General features: G+C 37.8%; 1 protein-coding gene across 3 annotated transcripts in view; it reads right to left on the bottom strand.

The window, feature by feature from the left end:
* Nucleotides 1-713: 713 nt before the first annotated feature.
* The window catches only part of REPS2 (RALBP1 associated Eps domain containing 2), a 225,532-nt gene continuing 201,476 nt past the window's right edge, over nucleotides 714-24,769 (bottom strand). For all 3 annotated transcript variants that reach the window (XM_055339073.1, XM_055339075.1, XM_055339076.1), the window contains one exon: nucleotides 714-6,754. In XM_055339073.1, coding sequence (XP_055195048.1) covers nucleotides 6,686-6,754 — 69 coding nt within the window. In that variant the 3' untranslated portion in view covers nucleotides 714-6,685. The remainder of the gene's footprint in view (nucleotides 6,755-24,769) is intronic.

Below are 24,769 nucleotides of genomic sequence, written 5' to 3'. Positions count from 1 at the left end.
TCTGCCCTGGGAACATTCTGATCCTTTGCTGTGACTGAAATCCAGATGAGTTCATTTGCCTTTCTGCACCATAGTTTCTTTGGCTTTAAAATGTAGTTAGCAAAAAATAAAAATAAAAATAAAATAAAATGTAGTTAGCAAGAACAGTAGTTCAGTTTTCATGGGCATCACATCAGTATCACATGGAGGGCTGGTTATCACAAAGGCTGCTGGGCCCACTCCCAGAGTCCCTGATTCAAGTGCTCTCCAATGACAGGTTCCCCAATGATGTTGATACTGCTGGTTTGGAGACCACATTTTGGGAACCACTTGCCTAGATGATCTCAAATTTCTTTTATCTCTAAAGTGGGGGACACAGTGATCCTTACTGGTGTTTGTGAAAGGTCAGGGCCAGGTGATTTCCAGGGTGCAAGCTTATGCGCCAGATCACAGATGATTTTTTTCAGAGTTCATTTGGTATTCAGAAGTACTAGACGATGGGGGATCCCTGGGTGGCTTAGCAGTTTAGTGCCTGCCTTCATCCCAGGGCCTGATCCTGGAGACCCAGGATTGAGTCCCACGTCGGGCTCCCTTGAGGGAGCCTGCTTCTCCCTCTGCCTGTGTCTCTGCCTCTCTTTCTTTCTCTCTCTCTCTCTCATGAATAAATAAATAAAATCTTTATAAAAATAAAAGAAGTACTAGACGAGAAATATCACATGTCTAGCCCACCATATGCATTTATTATACAGAATAAAACCCCCATGTGACATAAGACTGGTTAGACTCCTCAAAATATTCAAATTTTTAAAGTGAGAGCCTGCAACTGGGGTGACAGGTTACTTGGCTGGGCTCTCAAGCCCGCTCTTCCTGGTCTCTCCCCTTTCATCCCTACTCCAACTAAGGATATGATGGTGGGTACAGTTTTCAACAAAAAGAATACTGACACAATGAAGCAAATTACCTGGACCCACATCAGGCCAAGTTTTCAATTCAGTGGATCTTTAAAATGCACTGAATTAGGCATGATATCCCATGACCAACCAGGGTTTACTGTGTATAGGTGTTTAAGGGCCTAGCTCAGATCACCAGGAGGTAAAAATAATTAAATCTCAGACTTTGATTTAATTAATTGGGAAGATCTCCAAATCTTTTCTACAGTTCTTCCATTAAATGAAAAAGACTAAAAATGCAGGCCACAACATATCGACACCAAGACTCCATAAAAGCCACACTTAGTTATCATACATTTATTTTTAACATAGCACCCCAGTTTCACATCATGTACATTTTCCAAAGTTGGAGATTTTTAACCTACTATGTTCTTCACAGACTTTCCAACAAGTGTGAAAAAGAGGCAGTAAGGTTAGAGTCTACAAGTCACAATCCAAATATAGGTTACCCTATATTTATTTATGTTTAAGATCAATATACATAATGTTCCCAAGGCCTAGCAAGTGAATAAGACTCTGGCTAAGTAAAATATTAATAGAACTTGTTCGCACATTATCATGAAAAGACAAAAGGCATTAAATATATACTTTGCGGTTACTTATTTTACTATTCAATGTACTTGTAGTGAAAAAATATACACTTTTACCCTCAAGGTTAAAATAGACCATCAGCTCATTATCCCTCCTGGCCCACTGTAACAAAGACTAAAATGGCTCTTCCCGCCTCTGGCTTTCTTGAACATCATACTTGCACTGAAGACAAAAGGAGTGGTAGTGCTAAAGAAAGGGGTACACCCAGTTCCCAAGATGGGTACAGCCAAAGTCCTCATACAAATTGCCTTAAAACAAAACAAAAACAACAAAACTAGCTGATCCAATCTCCATATAATGGGGTTCTTGTGTCAACTGCACCATTCTGAGGGCAGAACTCCATAAAGGACCTTTACGATCCAGTCCTGTTGTCCAAAAGACTACTTTAATAGGACGGAACTAGTCCCTGAATCTCCCTAGTGTAGCCCTCTTAAAAGTCCCATGTCCTCTGGTCTCCAGAGCCTTAAGCCCATTTTCTCCAACTTCCTACACCCATGAACTTAGCTTAGAGCAAGAACACACACAAAAAAATAAACATTTTCCAATTGTTAAGAACAGAGCAGGCTTCTATAACTAGAACAAGCCCTCTCAGTTGAAACCCTGCAATGCCTTTTAGAAAAGCTTCCTTTGTGATCATGTAGGTTAGCAAATGTAGACAATAACTACCTGAGCCTAAAAGCAACTGTGTATCTGGGATCTCTTGCTCACATCAACAGACTGGCTGTTTCAGAGGCACTTGTAAGGTAAACTCTGAATGCCTATTTTTGAGGAGGGGAGCAGCTCTTAGTTTGTGCTACTTTTCAAGTCTGGTCCTCCATGTCTGTTCTTATGGTTGCTCTTGGGAGGGTCACAGAACTAGGCGCATTTCTCATTGCAAACAAGCAAAGTGGGGTGGCTCACAGAGTAAGACTCACATGCAAATTGCCATCAATGACTGACCTGTTGGCATTGGTGGGCAGTAGCCTTTTGCTTGTGCCAAAAGAGGAGATGCCACCTCAGACTTCCAAAAACCCAAATCCCCACTTCTACTAGGAACTTGAACCACACTGAGTCATGATGGAAAAAAGGAATGTAACAAAACACCTATCACTAACGTGTAAATTCAAGAGAGCTTTGAAATCAGTTTTAAAAGAGTACACTTGCAACAGAATAAGCCAGTTGGAAAGAGAAACCAAAGTTGCCATGAAAACAAATAGTGTTCTATTTAACTAGAGGAGAAAAAGACCTACCTTTTTCTAACTGATATTACATTTTGTTCATAATGTTCAAACCACAACCTATAAGTCCTACTTGTCAATAATATGGGAAGATCTGGCTGCTGTAATATTTGGAATTCATATATATATATATACATGAATATATGTATGTGCGTGTGTATATATATATATATATATATATACACACACACACACACACACACACACTTTCAAAATTACATTCCTTTGGCAATGTCTAGTCATGAGGTCTGATTGTAGTTTGTGTTGAACAAATGTTTTTAGCTGTAAGGTGTTATACTATAACTGAGATCTTTCCAACTACTGCTTAGAAGAAGGCATTTGCAAATGCCTGTCTTAATTGCAAGAGAAACATCCATTCCAGATGATTTTGTTATTGATCTTCTGAGTACACATCTATTATTACCACGGTTGTGAGATTATTTAAGAAATAGACAAATTATCATTTATAAAGATACTATAGAATCAAGTCACATATGAAGAAAAGAATGCTTTATGATAGTTCAGACACTGGTAGGAAATCAAAGGAAAACTCATGTTTTTGATTACTCCCCCTAAAATATGCTGAAATCGAACATTTGCAACCCACATAACTAAAGATATATTGAAGAAAACTATAACTTACTACATATTGAGTTCATTTCCATCGCAGTAGTCTATTTTAAAAACAAACTCCCATAAGGAATACAGGAATGGAATCCATTCAAAGCAACAGCTGTCAAAAGTTCTGCCAAGAAACTCAGAGTAATTTATTGCATCATGAAAGGTGAGGTGTTCAGAAGAACAAATAGTTCAATCTTATTCTTCCCTTCAGATTTAATTTTTGCTTCAATCCAAGAGAAATATCTAGATCTAAAACTCACTGAAACATGTTTTCATACTCGAAGACTTACTAAGTAAATAAAATTCAACAACATAGAAGAAAACCTTCTCATCTATTTTTAGTATTGCTAGAGGCTAGAGGACTTGACTTAGAATCCATAAGATCAGCTGGCATCTCAACTCTGCCACTACTTATCTTTCTATAGATCCTTAGGCTAGAAGATGTAGTTTCTGATGGCCTTAGTTCCCCCACAAGCAAACTGCAGGAGACAGGTACAAGTCCTCTCAGCTGTGACATCCTACTCTCCAAGGAGAGTAAAATGGGCATAGCTTCCAGTTGAGATGTCTCCCTTCCCCATCAGGCCCAAAGCACTTCTCTAATATTTATAAAGCAGTTAGATCTTCCCAACTAAAGCAAGTGCAATTATCTGCCTTGATTACACCACGGACCTTCTTTCTAGATATCTACCTTTTGGTTTTGCTTCATGTCTGCTGGACAGGGAGGTGCAAGAGCAGTACACTGCATACAAGAGACACTGAGGTGCCCCATAAATCTGCTATCAATTCCTACTGAGCTTTCATCCTTGGGACTACAGGACCCCTCTGGAGGAAACCACTTAACAACAAGCTTATTAAAGCCCCATGGATGGGGGCAACCTCGACCTTCTGTCTGTTGAATTCTGCCCAATAAGCAGTCTAATTTTGGAGTAGTTTTATAGAAGAGGTATAATGGTGATTTCAATAACCCAGCCTTCCTAGAAATCACATTAAAGGCTCATAGAAATATTAATAGGAGCTATAATCTTAAAAGTGCACATTCTGGGAAAAGAGAGACATAGAAGAAGAACACTAGTCAGGTAATAATAATAGTGTGTATTTGGTTTTTTTAATCCACTTCTAAGCAATTAATACACTTAATGGTCACCATTAAGTGCAGTCACAAAAGCTGGATACAGAAACTGATGTGTGCTTTAATGCAATGCTCATCTTAAAATAGTAGTGAGACTACACAATTCATGAAACTTTAACTGTCCAGTGTGTGTTTGTTCCTTTAGTGAAAACCAAGCCAACTAAACAAAACCCCAACCTCCAATTTGTCTTACTCTGGCTGGCACTGACTTGATGAGGGAAAAATATATCAATATTTTTAAACATATAATAAAAACTAAAATTTCTTAGTTTCATATGCCTCCTCACTGGACATGCAGTGCTATCTCGGGTGACTGTGTATGTACTGGAAGATGAGGAGATGGAGCACACAAGCCGGTCTTTCCCGGGTAGAATGCAACAAAAACTAAGCATGCTGTGGAATGTCTGCAACAAGGACACTGTTGATAAAATCTGTGGTAGCCCCCAGATCTCAGAACATGGGAGAAGAGGTTACCTCAAAAATCTGCACCACCTATTCATAATCTTAGGAAGGGTTTAAAATGACTCCAAAACCCTCCCAGAGTGACAGAAAAGGCAACCTAATGGAAGGAAAGGGGAAATAGAGAAACAGTTCAAGTTCTAAGATTCTCAAAATCAAATCAATTCAAAATCCTTTAATATGTACAGAATAGAATCAACAATTTGTTTTTCTTTGGGAAAATATCATCTGCTTGAGTCTTTCCCTTCTGCCATTAAGCTATTGATAAAGCTGGCAAATAAGATAAGGAAGCACTAAATAAATACCTACTTATTCTAAAAGCTGTCAACTCTACTGAAACCAAAGGCTTAGTCCCACACCGCAAACCAATCCTAAATCACTTCAAAAAGGACCCCAGGCACACCCCACCCCTCTACTCTAAGAATGGCTAAATTATCAAAATGCACAAGAGATAGCATTTCTTGTAATCAGTCTCTCAAAGTCATGTTAAAGCAGGTGTGCCCTGATCCCTGTGAAAATCAGTCAATTCCCACTTTCAACCTGACCTTCACAGGAGGAGCGGGTGATCAAAATTTCTATAGGATACTGGCTTCTGCAATTTGAGCGCGGGGTTTTACATCACATACACTGGAGTCAGTGGGCTCTGGACTGTATATAAACCAATCACTTCCCAAGGGTACATTTCACAGGGAACAAACAGTTGTATATCCAGAGTGAAGATCAGTTATCTTGCATTATTCCTTCATACTCAATACAATCACAATCCAGGTTAAAATAACAAAGACAAAAATAACTACCAGAGTTGTTGGATTGCTGGTAACAACCATTCCCCTTCTGCAGGGTGAATACCTGGGCTCAAGTAACAAATATTTATCAGTCCAAAGAGTCTCTTCAGCTTTTCACATCTGATGTATAGCTTCCAAATACATGCACTTATAGATATGTTATCCCATGCAGGATAAAAGTAGAGATCTGGCAACTATTTATTTAATTTGATCAGGTGAGGTGGTTAAAGCAGATTGTTCTTGCCAAAAAATTTACATGAAAGGACTGAGTTCTGTGAGCTGATGGCCTAGCTGGGCCAAGTTAAATAGATCATTGACAAAACTTCCACTTTATAGAGGTGCAAAGACCCAATAAATCTCTGCCATTCAACAGAAAACAATAGTTATGTATTATTTATAGCTAGATATAATGTCAAAATGGCACTAGAGAAGCAATTTTTGGCATATGGTGGCAGAGGGCACAGCGCCAGTCTAAATCTGATGCTCTTATTTTAGTTTTTGCTTTTATTATCATCATGCCAAAGACTATCCAGTTGGAATCCCAATTATTCAGGAAACCAACCTACTGTATTTGATATACATACAAAAATAAAACAAGCATCCTGAAAGTACTAGGTTATAAGGTTTTATACAAATCATAAATTCCTTAAATAAATAATGCTCTAATTTGTTTTTATTTGCTAGAAGATTGGTTTTTGGTAAGGAGCAACATCTAACAACTTGAGGAAGTACTTAAGAATGGGAGATAAATTCCACTGATAATTATAATTTCAAGTGTGATAATCAGTTGCACTTTTTCCACCAGAATAAAATGTACAGGAGAAAAGGAAATATGGATTATATTCTGCTGCTCGCAGCTTTTCACACAGTCTTGGACATCTATGACAAGTAGTTGGGTTGAAACATTCAAAGGAAAGATCTTGGCAGAAAGAGTCACCCACTGTTACTTGAGTCTTACAACACAGTGACTGGACGAAGTTGTTCCAATTGGTTTTCCAACGCAATCCGTTCTTGATGAACCTCCTGATTTGTACAAAACAGAGAGAAGAAAACAAAAAAGCAAAGGGGTCATTTCTTGGGTTCATCCTCACTTCATCAAATATTAAAAAGAAACTTATAAGCGGACCTACAAACACTGAAGTGCCACATGACTCTAGGACAAGCAGGCTAGAGAGCATCGTATTTACAGCTGGTGACTAGATAGAGGCGGCTTCACAATCTGTCATCTTGCAGCTCCTTTCTGAAGATGAAGATATGAAACTGACACCACCCTGCCTCACTCTCATTGGCAGTTTTAACAGGATCAGTGGCTGGCAGAAGTCGATGCTAAAAATCAAAAGACAGACTGGGAGAAAGCAGAAAAGCAAAAGCAAACTGCTAATGCTGAAAGGTGAGCCAGGAGGACTCAATTTCTAGCTGCAATCTCTCATTTCTAGTCCAGCACCACACCCTGGAAGGTCTGGGGGATGAGCAAATGCGCTGGCCACCCCCCGTCAAAATCTCATCTTGGCTCCTGCACAAAATACAGCTTAAGGTGTGACTGCATGGCTAAAGGCAGGGAGAAATAAAAAGAGGATCAGCCATCTGCTATTTGGCAATTCAAACTTTCATCCCTAAAACAGAATTACTGGCAGGAGGAGAGGGGGACACATAAAGACACTCGTAAGGAGAGTCAGTCAAGATGGGAAAGAACTCTGTATGAAGGCTCAATTCTGAGATGCCCCAGAAGAATCAACATGCTAACAGTCCAAACAGAACTCAAGGAGCATTTGTTCACCCTCTCCTCCTACCCGGCCACCCAAGAGTCTTTGACTATCTGTCTACTACAGGCCAGATTCTGCTCTAGGTGTGATGGCACCAGCAAAGAACAAGACGGATCAGACCAATGCCTTCATATGCTTTATACTCAAATGGCTAGAGAAAGACAATAAAGAACAAGATACTTTCAAAAGGAAAGAAATAAGATGAGGTAATAGAGGAATCTGGAAGACAGGTGGAGCAGGTGGTCAGGGAAGTCTTCTCAGAGGTGATGCTATCTGAGCAGAGACTCAAATGAACTAAGGGGTGAGCCATAGGAAGACATGGGGGAAGGATATTCAGGGAGACAAAATGGCAACTACCAAGGCTCCAAGGGAGGGAATAAGCTTGGTGTGTTTGATAACAAAAAGGCCTATGTGACCAGAGAGGAAATCAGAAAGACACTAGTAGGAGCTGAAGTCTAAGTGTTAGGCACAGACCTTATGGACAGAGTTAGGAGTGTGAACACCATTCACAGTACAGGGGTATAGCACCATGGGTTTTGGATCAGGGAATGTATGTGGCTTAACTTAGAATTCAAAATGTTCACTCTGGCTACTGTATAGACAGTGGATTGTAAAGCAGAGCAAAAGTGCAGGCAGGGAGGGTTGCAAGGTGACTTCATGGACCCAAGTGAGAAATGAAAATGGCTCTGATCAGGGTAGCAGCCATAAAGATGGAGAGAACTAGATTATTTCTGGATATATTTTTTACCTAGAACTGACAGGACTTGCTGATAAAGCTGATATAGAAAAGAAGGAAGATTTGGGATCAAGCAAGTGGGTGGTTAGTAAGCAGTACTGAGAACAAGATTAGATGAGAAGTAGGCATTTCTTTTTTTTTTTTTTTGAGAAGTAGGCATTTCAAAGGAAAGGTTGGAGGGGCAGCCCGGGTGGCTCAGCGGTTTAGTGCCGCCTTCCACCCAGAGCATGATCCTGGAGACCCAGGATCGAGTCCCGCATCGGGCTCCCTGCATGGGGCCTGCTTCTCCCTCTGCCTATGTCTTTGCCTCTCTCTGTCTCGAATGAATGAATGAATGAATGAATCAATCAATCAATCAATCAAAGGAAAGGTTGGGAATGAAGCATCTGAGGTATGTATTATATATATTAAGAGAAAATGTTGAGTAAGCAGTTGTAATTCTATGTCCAAAGATCAAGAGGTAAGAGAAATAGGGTTTTAGACATAAGTTTAGGATCACTAGGTTACGGGTGATCTTCAAAGCCTTGAGACTGTATATTATCTAGCAAAAGGATACAAACAGAGATTGCAGGTAAAAGATGGAACTGAACATACACAGCATACTCATTCTCTGCTAGAATTCCACTAAAACGATAAACAAGTTTTTTAAGTCACAGACACACAAGAACAAGAAAGACAAAAGGGAAGGAATGTTACCAATAACATTTATAAGCAGGAAGGTAAACTGATGAATGGTAAATGACTTAGCAGATGAAGAAAAATAAATGTGGGCATTCTACCAGTTGTTGCGTTGCTGCATGGTGGGGGTCCATCTATAAAGTGACCCAAATACCCCTTTATTCAAGGGTCCTGCATCTGTGAACTGACTTAGTATGGGAATTGATTGAGAGGCTGCGACTGAAGCTCTATTTTAATGATTCTTCAGACTTCTTTTCACTCAAGCCTGAACATGTTCACTCATATCGATCAAGTGTAGAAAACTGAAACATAAGCTAAGCATAGGGACAAAACAAGAACCAACCTTATTTTACATAGAAGAGTCCCCGAAAGACTCAAACTGGCAGCGCGAGATACCTACATAACTGAAAGTGGAGGAGGAGAGGAGGATGGCTAGAATGAGTGTTGGTAAAAGTCTGTTTCAGAAGGAATTAGCTCCCCAGCTCCTTCCTGCTACCAGAGCAGAACTCTGAAGATTTATTCCTTGAAAAGGTAAAACATAGGGCCTCTTGGTTAGCATACAGAGACACAGTTGAGGACAGACATTGAACTGGAACTAAGGAGATGAAATGAGTATCCTGGATATTGATACCCACAGCCCTCTCTCTCCCCTGAACTAGGTCCTTCCCTTCATGTAGGACTCGCCAAACACACAAATCTCCTCTGGAAATTCCAATCAGATTAAAAAGAAAGCACCAATGGTACTGCCTTGGGAGGTTCCCCAACTATACAGCCCAACCAGAATGTTGAAGACTGAAACTCAAAGTTGACAAGCCCTACAACATGCTATGTACTTTCAGTGAGCATTTTCATCCTCCTCCCTAATATAAGCAAAGGACCATCAGATATTGAAGGAAAGCATCTAATAAATACATAACAGTAAAACAGAAAAGTATTTAGGAAGAAGAAAAATACTACTATTCATAGAAGATACTACAACAACAAAATGAGACTAGGATACCTTTAAAAAGAAACAAAAATGAACTCTTGGTTATTAAACAACAGTTTGACAATTTTAAATTAAGTAACTCTCCAGAAGTGGACAAAAAGACAAAAATAAGGAAGAGGAGGACAAAACAGAAGAGAACATATGAAAAAATTAGAGAACCAACAAGCTAAGAGTTCCAATGTCTGAAAACTATCAGCAAGTGAGAACAGAGAAAATGGGCAGGAGAGTGGGGGGAAGAAACATGGAGAAAATACAACAATAACAAAAATAAAGAAAACCCTCAGAACTAAAGAATATGGGTTTCCAAGTTCAAAGAGCTTACCGAGAAGGGAGAACAAGTATATGAAAAGGACCTACACCAAAGCAAAGTCAGAGGGGAGAAAAACAACAAATAGAACACAAAACAAAAGCAACATTTAGGGCAGCCCCAGTGGCCCAGCAGGTTAGCGCTGCCTTCAGCCTGGAGTGTGATCCTGGAGACCCGAGATCGAGTCCCATGTCAGGCTCCCGCTTCTCCCTCTGCCTGTGTCTCTGCCTCTCTCTGTGTGTGTGTCTGTCATGAATAAATAAATAAAATCTTAAAAAAACAAGATTTTTTTAAAAACAAGATTTGTAAAATAAAATGAAGTTTGACATTTTAAAAAATTATCTTATTTTTATTATATAGTAAAAGTGACTTTTTTCTTTTAATGTACAATTCTATAAATTTCAACACATGTACATATTTATGTAACTGCCACCACAAAGAGGATACATTACAGTTCCAACAACCAAAATGTCCCTGGTACTACTCAGTGATTTACAAACTTTCACCTTCGTACACAACCCCTGGCAACTACCAGACTGTTTCCCAGCACTATGGTTTTATCTTTTCAAGAATGCCAGATAAAAGGTATCAAACGGTATATAACATTTTCACCCTCACTCAGCATAATATCTCTGAGTTTCATCCAAGGTGTTGTGTGTATCAATACTTCTACTGTTGAGGACTATTCATTGTGTGAATGTACCACATGTGACATATTCATCCTTTGAAGTACATCTGGGCTGTTTCTAGGTCTTGGCCATCACATAAAACTGTTATGAACATTCATGTTCAGATTTTTAAGGGAACACAAGCTTTCATTTCCCTGATGGATATCCAGGAGTCGGACTGCTGGGTCACATGATCAGTGTATATATAACTTCCTAAGAAACTGCCAAATGCTTTTTCAGAGTGGGGTAGCATTTTTCATTCCTAGCAGTGCATGAAAGTCCCAGTTACCAGCACTTGGTGGTGTCATTATTTTCTGTCTTGGCAATTCTAATATGTGTGTAGTGGTATACAATCAGTTTTAATTTGCATTTCTCTATGGCTAATGATGCTGAATATCTTCTCACACGTTTATTTGTCATCCTTTTATCCTCTTTGGTGAAATATCTGTTCAAGTCCTTTGCCCATTTTTAAGTTGATTTTTTGGCGTTTGGAGAGTTCTTGAGTTTGGAGAGTTCTTTATATAGTCTGGATACAAGCCCTTGTCAAATATGCAGGTTGCAAATATTTTCTTCCAGTCTGTAGCTTGTCTCTTAATTCTCCTGACAGTATTTTAGGCAGAGCAAAGGTTTTTAATTTTGATGAAGTACAATTTTATTTTTCTATTCTAGAATATGCTTTTGGCATCATTTCTAACACTAGGTCATAGAGATTTTTTTCCTGTGTTTTCTTCCAAAAGTTTTATACCTTTATGTTTTATGCTTGCATCTATGACCCATTTCAAGTTAATCTTTGTATAAGGACTGAGGTTTCAATTGAGATCCATTTTTTTTCCATATATGGAGGACCCATTGTTAGAAAATAATTGTTGAAAAGACTATCCCCTTTCTCAATGAATTGATGTTGCACCTTTGTCAAAGATGGAATGACTATATTCATGTAGTCTACTTTACAACCCTCTATCCTGCTCCCATCGATCTATGAAACAGTCCCTCCCCCAAGGCCACACTTTCTTGATTACTGAAGCCTGATACCAAAGTGATTCCTACAACTTTGTTCTTTTCCAAATTTGTTTTTGCTATTTAAGTTCTTTGGCCCTTAAATAAAAATTATCAGACTAGCTGATCTATACCTACAAAACATCTTGCTAGAACTGTGATTGGCATTGTAGTGAATCTATAGATCACTTTGGAGAAAAATGACATCACTATTATGTTAGGTCTTCCAATCCACAAAAAGCAGATGTTTCCATTTATTTAGGTCTTGGATTTCTTTTAGCAGCACTTTATAGTTTTCAGTATTCACAACTTATGTTTTAATGAATTTATACCTAAGTATTTCTTTTGAAGGAGGGTGACAAGATATTGTGAATGGCAGGCACTGTTTTTCATATTTCTGTTATCAATTGTTCACTGCTTACATTTAGGAATATGATTGGGTTTTGTGTGTTGATCCTGTATTCTGCAACCTTCACAAACTCAATTAGACAATGAATATTTAAAAACCAATTCAATCTGCATTAGTGTCACAATAATTAGGAATAAATTTAACAAAACACATGTAATACGTGTACACTCAGAACTGCTAAGAGAAATTTCACAAGATACAAATAATTAGAAAGATGTACTCTACGAACAGATTGGCAGACTCAAGACTGTTTAGATTTTGATCCTCCTTAAACTGATCTATATACTCAAACAAATCAAATCATAATCCAAGCAGGCTATTTTGTAGCAAATGACACATTGATTCTAAAAATTATGTGAGGGATGCCTGGGTGGCTCAGTGGTTGAGCGCCTGCCTTTGGCCCAGGGCGTGATCCTGGGTGCAGGGATCAAGTCCCACATCAGGCTCCCTGCATGGAGCCTGCTTCTGCCTCTGCCTGTGTCTCTGCCTCTCTGTGTCTTTCATGAATATATAAATAAAATCTTTCAAAATAAAATTTATATGAAACAGGCTGATCCTTTTTTTAAAAGATTTTTTTAATTTATTTATTCATAAGAGACACAGAGGGAGAGAGAGGCAGACACAGGCAGAGGGAGAAGCAGGCTCTACGCAAGGAGCCTGATGTGGGACTCGATCCCGGGACTCCAGGATTACTCCTTGGGCTGAGGGTAGGTGCTAAACCGTTGAGCTACCCAGGGATCCCCTTATTCCTAATCTTGAAGGAAACACTGATGCTTCAGTTTTTCACCATTGAATATGATGTTAGCTATGGGTTTTTCTAGATGGCCTTCATTATGTTGAGGTGTATTACCTATCTCTCTCAAAAAAAAGAATAAGAACCCAAAAATAAAACTACATTTATATGGCCATTAGACTTTTGACAAGGGGACCAAAGTAATTTAAGGAGGAAAAAAATAAAAAAAAATAAAAAAATAAAAAAAAGGAGGAAAAAAATTATTTTCCACAAATGATGTTAGATTAGATATTGATATAGGGAAAAAATAAACCTTCACTCTAATCTCAAAACATACAAAAAACTTAATTTGAGGTGGATCATAGACATTGGCGTAGCCACTATGGAAAACACTATGAAAGTTCATCAAAAAATGACAAAACTACCAGGAGTGACATCAGTATCACGGCTGTATAAGACATCCCTTGTCCATGTTCCCCTGCCAACAACAATACCAAAAAAAAAAAAAAAACTGGCTTTCATTCATGGGCAAAGTACCTTTGTGGGAACTCTGGGATCCAGCATCATACATATGCCAAAAGATCCAAGAGGAGTCTCACTCAGCCATGCACTGGGTAATAGGCAAACAGACCTCGGACCGAGATCTGGACCCTGCACTGGCCTGTGAACCAGCTCTAGCTCTCTTAGCCACCATCTGGGAGTCTATGGAAAACACTGTTTTAGACAATCCCCTATAGATTACAGAGCCTTTGTGGAAGTCTAAATTTCCAGCAGAGAAGTTCTAGCACAATGCTGGAGGGAAAAAAAGTCTTTGGGATGCACTAGGGAAGATAAGAGGGAACTGTTAGATTTTACTTACATCACACTTTTCTACAAGGTAGCACACCTTAGGGCAAAGAGAGATTCTCTTGGCCCATCATGTCTCCCATGGGGGAAATAAGAGTATGTGAGTACACATCCCGCTTCCCCAGCTGTGTGGGACACTGCCAAAGAGGCTCAGTTTTCTCTTGCCCCATACAGAGTATTGAATTACAAACTGCATGACCGAGAGATAGAAGGTAACTGGGAGTACAGAGGACAAGACCCTCAAAAGGTATTAAAGGAAACACAGATCCTACTAAATGTGTTGCAAGACTCATCAAGAAGCCCACCCATGAACTTCTGGGGATTCTCCAACTGCCCACAGGGTACTTCCCAGCACACCTCTCACCTAACTCACACACACACACACACACACACACACACACACACACACACCCCTCTCCTATGGCCAGATACCTGTTCATATGCCCTAGGCAGCAAACTTTGGCAGGTGGCTAGTGAGCACATGCAGAAAGGTTGTGCAGGCCCAAATCTGTGGGTCATGGAGAGACCACAAAATTGAGCTTTAGCGCCACCTTTGGGAAAACAAAAGACAGGCTTCTAGCACTTGGCCTGGTGTTTTGCAGGATCAGGAGGTGGCATATAGCTAAATAATTCTGCCACAAGAGGGAGCAAGAAATGTCAAGCAGGTACATTCATAAAAGGTCTGAGAAAGCCTCAGAATCCCTAGCAGGACTGATGAAATGTACTTGTCTCCTGAAGGTAGTTAATAAAGATTGGAGGTAGTGACTGCTACTTCAAATATGAAGATAGCAAAGCAAAATTTCAAGGAACATAAAAAATTAAGGAAGTCTGACACCACTAAAATATTGTAGTAATGTCCAATAACCAATCCCAAAGACATGGAAATCTTTGATTTACCTATTAAAGAATTTATTTTTTTCCTATTAAAGAATTTAAAATAGCTGTTTGAAGAAAACTCACTGAGGTACAAAAGAACACAAAAAGACAGTATCAGGAAAACCACATTACACAAACAAAATCAGAAGTCTAACAAAGAGACAGAGATCACGAAGAAGAACCAAATAGAAATTCTGGAGCTGAAGAATGAATGAAATGAAAATTACAATAGAAAGCAAAATCATCAAAATGGATCAAACAAAGAAAGAATCTAGGAGACAGAAGTCAGAACTTTAAAATTATATAGTCAGAAGAGAACAAAAAAAGAATCAAAAAGAGTGAAGAAGGGCTACATCATTTATAGGGTACCATCAAAAGAAATAATTTGTGATTTGTTGGACCTCTAGAAGTTGAAAAGAGACATGGGCAGAAAGCTTATTTAAATAAATAATGGCTGAGAACTTCCCCGAACTGGGGAGAGATATGGGTCCAAGTTCATAAAGCTCACTAAATTCAATTTAAAGAGATTCTCTTCAAGATTCATTAAAATAAAACTCAAAAATCAAAGAGAGACCATCTGAAAAGCAGCAAAAGAAGTCTGTAACTTACAAGTGAACCACCAAAAGACTCAGCAGATTTCTCAGCAAGCACCTTACAGACAGGTCAGGAAAGAGTGGGATAATACATTCAAAGTACTCAAAGAAAAAAACTGCAAACCAAGAATACTCTATTTGGCAAAGTAATCCTTCAGAAATGAAGGAGGGGCATACCAGGTGGCTCAGCCGTTTAGCGCCACCTTCAGTCCAGGGTGTGATCCTGGAGTTCCAGGATCGAGTCCCATGTCAGGCTTCCTGCGTGGAGCCTGTTTCTCCCTCTGCCTGTGTCTCTGTCTCTCATGAATAAATAAATAAAATCTTTAAAAAAGGAAATGAAGAAGGATTAAACACTTTCCCTGAAAAACAAAAGCTGAGTGAGTTCATCAACATTAGACCAACCTTGCCAAGAAAGGCAAAAAGGAGTTCTTCAAGCTGAAATGAAAGGATAGTAATCAGCAACATGAAAACAAAAAAATATAACATACTGGTAAATCTAAGTATATAGTAAGATTCAGAATACTCTAATACTGTAATATGATGGAGTGTTAACCACTTAACTCTATTAAAAGGTAAAAGGAAAAGAGAATTAAAAATACCTATAGCTATTCACAAATAATCAATGTGATACATCACGCATTAACAATTGGAAGGATAGAAATTGTATGATTATCTTAAGAGATGCAAAAAAGACGTCCAACAAAGTACAACATCCATTCATGATAAAGACTCTCAACAAAGTGGGTTTAAAGGTAATACACCTCAACATAATGAAGGCCATCTAGAAAAACCCATAGCTAACATCATATTCAATGGTGAAAAACTGAAAGCATCAGTGTTTCCTTCAAGATCAGGAATAAGGGGATCCCTGGGTAGCTCAGCGATTTAGCACCTGCCTTCAGCCCAGGGGGTAATCCTGGAGTCCTGGGATCGAGTCCCACATCAGGCTCCTTGCGTGGAGCCTGCTTCTCCCTCTGCCTATGTCTCTGCCTCTCTCTCTCTCTCTCTCTCTCTGTCTCTCATGAATAAATAAATTTAAAAAATCTTTAAAAAAACGGATCAGGAATAAGATGAGGATGTCTACTCTACTCTCACCACTTTTATTCAACATAGTACAAGAAACCCTAGCTGCAGCAATCAGACAAGAAAAAGAAATAAAAGGCATCTAAACTTGTAAAAATGGGGCAGCCTGGGTGGCTCAGCGGTTTAGCGCTGCCTTCAGCCCAAGGTGTGGTCCTGGAGACCCGAGATCAAGTCCCACATCAGGCTCCCTGCATGGAATGGAGCCTGTGTCTCCATCTGCCTCTGTGTGTGTATGTGTCTCTCTCATGAATAAATAAATATTTATTATTTATTCTTTTTAAAAATTAAAAATAAATAAATAAATAAACTCGTAAAAATGAAGTAGAATTGCCACTATTTGCAGATGAGGATATTACACATAGAAGACCCTAAAGACAGCACCAAAAAAATATTAGAATAAATGAATTCAGTGAAGTAACAGAATATAAAATTAATATATAGAAGTCTCCTGCATTTCTAAATACTAATAATGAAGTAGCAGAAAGAAAAATTAAGAAAACAATCTCATTGATATTTGCATCAGAAAGAATAAAATACCTAAGAATGAAATTAACCAAGGAGGTGGAAGACCTATAGACTGAAAACTATAAGACTGATAAAAGAAATTAAAGATGACAAAAACAAATGGAAAGATATTCCATGGTCATGGATTGGGGGGAACAAATATTGTTAAAATGTCCATACTACTCAAAGCAATCTACAGATTTGATGCAATCCCTATCAAAATACCAACAGCATTTTTCACAGAACTAAAAACAAATAATCCTAAATTTTGCATGGAACAAAAGCCCTCGAATAGCCAAAGCAAACTTGAGAAAGAAGAACAAAGCTGGAGGTATCACAACCCCAGATTTCAAGATATACTACAAAACTACAGTAACCAAAACAGTATGGTACTGGCACAAAAACAGACACAGATCAACAGAACAGAAGAGAGAACCCAGAAATAAACCCACACTTATAGGCTCAATTAATTTATGACAAAGGAGGCAAGAATATCCAATGGGAAAAAGACAGTCTCTTCAATAAATAGTGTTGGGGAAACTGGACAGCTATATGCAAAAGAATGAAATTGGACCACTTTCTTACACTATACACAAAAATAAATTCAAAGTGAATTACAACTAAATGTGAGACCTGAAACCATAAAACTCCTAAAAGAAAACACAGGCAGTGATCTCTTGGATATCAACCTTAGCAACATTTATGGATAATGTTGCCTGTCTCCTCAGGCAAAGGAAACAAAAACAAAAATAGACCAATAGAACTATACCAAAACAAAAAGCTTTTGCACAGCAAAGAAAACTATCAACAAAAAGGCAACTGAACAAGATACTTGCAAGTGATTTATCTAATGAAGAATTAATATTCAAAATATATAAAGAACTTATACAACTCAACACCAAAACAAAACAAAACCCAATCCAATTTAAAAAAATGGGTAGAGGACCTAAACACACATTTTTCCACAGAAGACATTCAAATGACAACCAGACGCATAAAAAAGATGTTCAATATCACTAGTTACTGAAGAAAGGCAAGTCAAAATCACAATGTGATATCATCTTACAACCTGTCAAAATGGCTAGAATAAGAAAGATAAGAAATAACAAGTGTTGGTGAGGATATGAAGAAAAAGGAACTCTCATTCACTGTTAGTGGGAATGTAAATTGGTGCAGCCACTGAGGAAAACAGTATGATGGTTCCTCAAAAAATGTAAAAAAAAAAAAATGGGGCGCCTGGGTGGCTCAGTTGGTTGAGCATTTATCTGCCTTCAACTCAGGTAATGATCCCAGGGTCCTGGGATCAAGCTCCACATTGGGATTCCTGCTCAGTGGGGAGCCTGCTCCTCCCTCTTCTTGCTCCCACTGCTTATATACTCTCTGTCAAATAAATAAATAACATTCTTTAAAAATGTGAAAAATAGAACTACCATACAATCCAGTAATTCCAATATTCAGTATTTATCCAGAGAAAATAAAAAACATTAATTTGAAAAGATATATGCACCCCTATGTTTACTGCAGCATTATTTACAATAGCCAAGATAGAGAAGCAACCCAAGTGTCCATCAATAGACAAATGGATTTTTAAAATGTGATACACATGCCCCCCCCACACACACACACTGAATTATTACTCAGCCATAGAAAAAGAATGACATTCTGCCATTTGCAACAACATGGATGGATCTAGAGGGTACAATGCTAAGTGAAATACATCAGACAGAGAATGATAGATACCATATGATTCCACTTATACATGGAATCTAAAAAATAAAACAAATGAAGAACAAAAAAAAATAGACTCTTAAATACATAGAACAAACTAGTGGATGCCAGAGAGGAGGTGAGTGGAAGGATGGGTAAAATAGGTGAAACAGATCAAGAAGTATGAAATTCCACTTATAAAATAAGTCATGGAGATGAAAAGTACAGCATAGGGAATATAGTCAATAATATTATAATAACACTGTTTGGTGACTACGCTTGTGGTAGTGAATGCTGAGTAATATACAAAATTGTAGAAGCACTATGTAATACACCTGAAACCAATGTAGTATTGTACGTCAACTATACTTCAATAATAAAAAAAAATAAAAAGCAAATCAGTATCATATGGGGAATCAGAGTGCCAAAGTGCTGTATACTTGGTATTACTACTCCTCTGCTCTCTGCTCTGTAGCTAAAGGACCATGGGCCAGTCACAACAAATTTCAAGGGCCTTGCTATGCCCATCTGTCAGAGGGTTTCCTGGCTCCCTTAAAGCTCTGAAATTTTATGATTTAGAATCGTAAAAATCACTAACATAAAACATTAATAGGCACAACACTAGAGCGACTAGCATCCAATTAATACCTTGAGGAAATAAAGTGAGATAGTAACTTTTAACAGGAATTAATATAATTAAGGCAATAAATATTATTTTAACAAAAAATGCTACAGCTACAATAATTTGCTAATGGATATACAATATAAAAAGAGGTAAACTGTGACAGCAAAAACAAAAATGGGGGGGGACTAAAAGGTTAGAGTTTTTATATGCAATCAAAGTTAAGTTGTTATTAGCATAAAACAGACTGTTATAGCTATGTTTTATACGAGCCTCACAGTAACCGCAAAGCAAAAACTTACAGTAAATTCACAAAAGAAAGGGAAGACAATCAGAGCATACTACTGAGCAAGGGTCCAAACCTCCAGAAAATCATCAATGCACAAAGGAAAGCAATAAGTGAGGGAGAAAGAAACAAAGGAACTACAAAATAGTGAGAAAACAAATTAAGATGGCATTAGTAAGTCCTTACCTATCAATAATTACTTTAAATGTAAATGAATTAAGTTCTCCAACCAAAAGGCATAAAGTAGCTAAAAACAAGACCCAACTACAGGTTGTCTACAAGAGGCTCACTTCAGCTTTACAGTCACACACAAGGCTCAAAATGAAGGGATGAAAAAAGTAATTCATGCAAATGAAAACCAAGAGAGCAGGAGAGCTATATTTAAATCAGAAAAAAATAGACTTTCAGCCAAAAACTGTAACAAGAGACAAATAAGGTCATTATATAATGTTAAAATGGTTAATTCATCAAGAAAATATAATAGTTGTAAATATGTATGTACCTAACATCAGAGCAGCTACATATATATTAATAACAGATATGAAGGGAGAAATCAATGCATATATCATCTAGACAGAAAATCAGTAAGGCAATGTTGAACCTAAGCTATACTTTGGACCAAATGGACCTAAGAGACATCAAGAACATTCCAACCAGGGCTGCAGAATACATATTCTCAAGTGCACATAGAACACTCTCCAGGATATATATCACAATAGGTCACAAAACAAATCCTAGAAAACTTAAAAAGACTGACATTATACCAAGTATCTTCTCTGACCACAGTGCTAATGAAAGTAGAACTCAACTAATAGGAAGAAAGCTGAAAAATTCACAAATATATAGAAACTAACACACTCCTGAATAACCAACAAGTCAAAGAAGGAATCAAAAACTATCTTGAAACAAATGAAAATGGAAACACAACATACCAAAACAAATGACCAACAGGCAGGTAAAAAGATGCCCAACATCAGTAATCACCAAGGACATATAATCAAAACCATAATGAGAGGTATCTGGCTGGCTCATTTGATAGAGCAGATAACTCTTGATCTCAGGGTTGTGAGTTCAAGCCCCACATTGGGTGGAAGGTTACTTAAAAAATAAAAAAACTGCAATGAGGTATCACCTCACACCTGTTAGAATGGCTATTATCAAAAAAGTAAGAAATAAGTGTTGCCAAAAATGTGGAGATAAGGGAATCCTTGTATACTGCTAGTAGGAATGTAAGTTGGTGCAGCCACCATGGAAAACAGTATGGAGGCTTCTCAATATTTAAAAAAAAACAAAACTATCATATGATCTAGCAATCCCACTTCTGGGTATTCAAAGAAAATAAAAATCAGAGTCTCAAAGGAATATCTGTACTCTCATGTTCACTGCAGCATTATTTACAATAGCCAAGATATGAAAACATTAGTATCTGTCTACAGATGAATGGATAAGGATGTAGTACATACATAGAACGGAGTACTATTCGGCCATAAGAAAGAAGAAATTCTATCATTTGTGACATGGATGGACCTTGCAGGCACTATGCCAAGGGAAATAAGTCAGACAGAGAAACGCAAATACTGCATGATACCACCTGTGTGTGGAATGTAAAAAAAGCCAAATTCATAGAAACAGAAAGTAGAACGGCAGTTGCCAGGGGCTGGGGGGAAACAGAGAGATGTTAACCAAGGGTCCAAACCTCCAGTTCTAAGATGAGTAATTTCTAGGGATCTAATGTACAACATGATGCCTATAGTAAACAATACGTATTACATAATTGAAAGTTGCCAAGACAGTCAATCTTAAATGTTCTAACCACATAAAAGAATTGGTAGTTTTGTGAGGTGATAAAGGTATTAATTAACAATACTATGACAATCTTATTGCAATATGTAAATGTATCAAATGTGTTGTATACCTATACATACTGTTATATGTCAATTATATCTCAATAAAGCTGAAAAAAATAGAACTACCTAATACAACCCAGCTTCTGGGTATATATATCCAAAGGAATTAAAATCAGTATCTCAAAGAGATTTCTGTACTTTCATGTTCACTGCAGCATTATTCACAATATCCAAGACATGGAAGGAACCTTTAATGCCTACCAATGGACAAATGGATAAAGAAAATGTATATACATACCGTGGAATATTATTCAGCCTTAATTTTTTTAAGAAAAAATAAAGAAATTCAGCCATTTGCAACAACATAGATAAAACTTGGAGGATATTATGCTAAGGGAAATAAGCCAGACACAGAAAGACAAATACTAAGTGATACCACTCATGAGGAATCTACAAGAGTGAAACTCATAGAAGGAGAGTATAGAATGGTAGTTGTTCAGGGCTGGGGGAAATGGGGAAGTACTATTCAAAGGGTACAAAGTTTTAGTTATCCAGAATGAGTAAGGCCTAGAGATCTACTATACAGCATAGTGCCTACAATTAATTATAGTGTGGTGTATAATTAACAATTTGTTAAGTGGGTAGATCTTAAGTGTTCTTGTCACATATACAAAATAATAATGATGATAATAAATAAAGAGGGGGAAGGAAACTTGTAGAGGTGATGAATAGTTTTATGGAATAAATTGTGGTGATGGGTCCATGGATATATAATTACCTCCAAACTGTAATATATCACATTGCATATATTAAATATGCATAGTTTTTTGTGTATCAGTCACACCTCAATAAAGTGGTTTTAAAAAGCATCTTTAGACCTAAATGCAAAAGCTAAAATAATAAAGCCTTTAAGAGAAAACGGTAGGAGACTATCTTCATAACTTAGATGTAGGCAGTTTCTTTATATAGGAAGAAAATAAGAACCATAGAGGGGAAAAATGATAAATCAGACTTTATAAAAATTAAAAATGTTCATGAAAAGATACAGTTAAGAAAATGAAAGAATGAAAGAAAACATTTATAAAATAGGTATCTGACAAAGGCCTAGTAACCAAGATAATATAAAAAGCATCTAACTTAAAATGCCACAAAAAAAGACTAAAAACGATGTTTAAAATGGCCAAATATTTTGAACAGACACTTCATAAAATATATGGAAGGTAAAGAATTGCAATAAAAAATGCTCAGCAAAATTAAGCATCAAGGAGATACAAAATAAAAACTAAATCACCACAGGATCAACTAAAATTAAAAGACCGCCACCAAATGTCAGCAAAGATGTGGAACAACAGGAATTCTCGTGCTCTGGTGGGAGGAGCACAAAATGCCTACAACCGCTTTGGGAAAAGCACTAGCAGTTTCTAATAAAACTAATCACATACATTTGCCACTAACCCAAATCTTAGGTATTTCCCCAAGAGAAATGAGAACATATCTCCACACAAAGACTTATTCAAGAATGTGGCTTTCTTCAAAATAGCCAAAAACTGACAACAGCTGAGGTGTCCATTAAAAGAACTGATAAAAAAAAAAAAGAAGAACTGATAAAATTGTGGCATAATCACTCAATGGAATACTATCTAGCAGTAAAAAGGAATGGATTACTGACACATGCAGTATCAATGAATGTCAAACATGTAACACTAAGCTTTACACAAAAGTACATATTAGAGAACACCATTTACATAAAGTTACAGAATAAACAACACTATGGCATAACAAAGTAAGAACAGTAGTTGCCTCTGTGTGCGTGGGGCAGGAATTGACAAGGAAGGAGCATGAGGGAGCCTCCTAGGGTGATGGTAATGTTCTATGTCACGATAGGGCTTTGGCTTCCATAAGTATATGCATTTGTAAAAACTCAGCAAATGGCACATTTAAGATTTGTGCATTCATTGTATATAAAACTTATATCATCAGAAAAACCTGTAAAAATATTCAACTCTCGTTAATGATCTGCATGTTGTAATGTTTAGGGGATGCATATAAATGTCTGCAATTTACTTAAAAATGTTAAAAGAGGTAGCTATAAAAGTATTTACCATAGGATTCTTTCACCTTTCTTGTATACTTGAAAATGTTGGTAATAAAATATTAGGACAAAATAAAATATCAGGGAGTAATAAAAGAAAAATCAAAGAAGGAAGAAATAGCAGAGAATGCTAAAGAAGAAGCACCAGGGAGGGAGGGAAGGAGGGAGAAGGAACATGAAAATAGTATAATAGCCCAAAAGCCAGTGAGAAAGGCAACTTCAGAGGAGGCAACGGTCAATTGTATAGAATTCTTCTGAAAATTCAAATAAATTGAAAGAGGCCCTTTGGATTTGGTTATAGGAGGGATGTGAATGGAGGAGAGTGATGCCACACTGAAGTGGAGAGAAAAAAAGCTATTGGTGAGGATGGAGAGTAAATGAAAAGCAACTGCTAGGACACCTAGCTGGGAAGGAGAGCAGAGACAGGGGGCTGCAGCTGAACAAGGATGGGAGGTCATAACTCTGGAAAACGAACTAGGGGTGGTGGAAGGGGAGGAGGGCGGGGGGTGGGGGTGAATGGGTGACGGGCACTGAGGGGGGCACTTGACGGGATGAGCACTGGGTGTTATTCTGTATGTTGGCAAATTGAACACCAATAAAAAATAAATTTATTATTAAAAAAAAAAAGGATGGGAGGTCAAGGTAATGGACAATACTGGAGCATGTTTATGTGTTTAGGAGTGATGCAGTAGACAATCAGGGGATGCAGTGGGTAGAACTGTATCCCCCAAAATGATATGCTTAAGCCCTAACCCCCAGTACCTGTAAATGTTACCTCATACAGAAATAGGATCTTTGGAGATGTAATTAAAATGAGGTTCTGCTAAATTAGGGCAGGCCTTAATTCAATAACTGGTGTCCCCATAAGAAGAGGACATAATAAGAAGAGGAATTTGGATACAGACAGAGATCCAGAGAAAACATCATGTGACAGTGAGACAGATACTGGAACGATACGTCTGGAAGCCAAGGAATGCCCAGGATTGCCAGCAACTACCAGAAGCTGGGAAGAAAGACGGAAGGATTCTCCCCAAAAGCCTTCAGAGAGAGGGGATGGCTCTGCTGACACTCTGATTTCAGACTTCTAGCCTCCAGAGTCGTGAGAAGTGATTTCTGTTACTTCAAGCCACCAAGATTGTGGCTTGTTAATGGACTGTTTGTTTTTTTGTTGTTGTTGTTGTTAATGGACTGTTAATGGCAGTCCTCGAAAACTAATCCGAGGGAGATTAACAGTGAAGAGAAAAAGGCAGGGGTGATGTTCTTGAGAAGGTGATAGGGAACCATTTGTCCACAGGAGAGGTTGG

Source organism: Nyctereutes procyonoides, unplaced genomic scaffold (genome assembly GCF_905146905.1).
Source record: "Nyctereutes procyonoides isolate TBG_1078 unplaced genomic scaffold, NYPRO_anot_genome, whole genome shotgun sequence".
NCBI lineage: Eukaryota > Metazoa > Chordata > Mammalia > Carnivora > Canidae > Nyctereutes > Nyctereutes procyonoides.
Note: the sequence above shows the minus strand (reverse complement) of the source record. Positions and strands in the feature narration are given on the sequence as shown.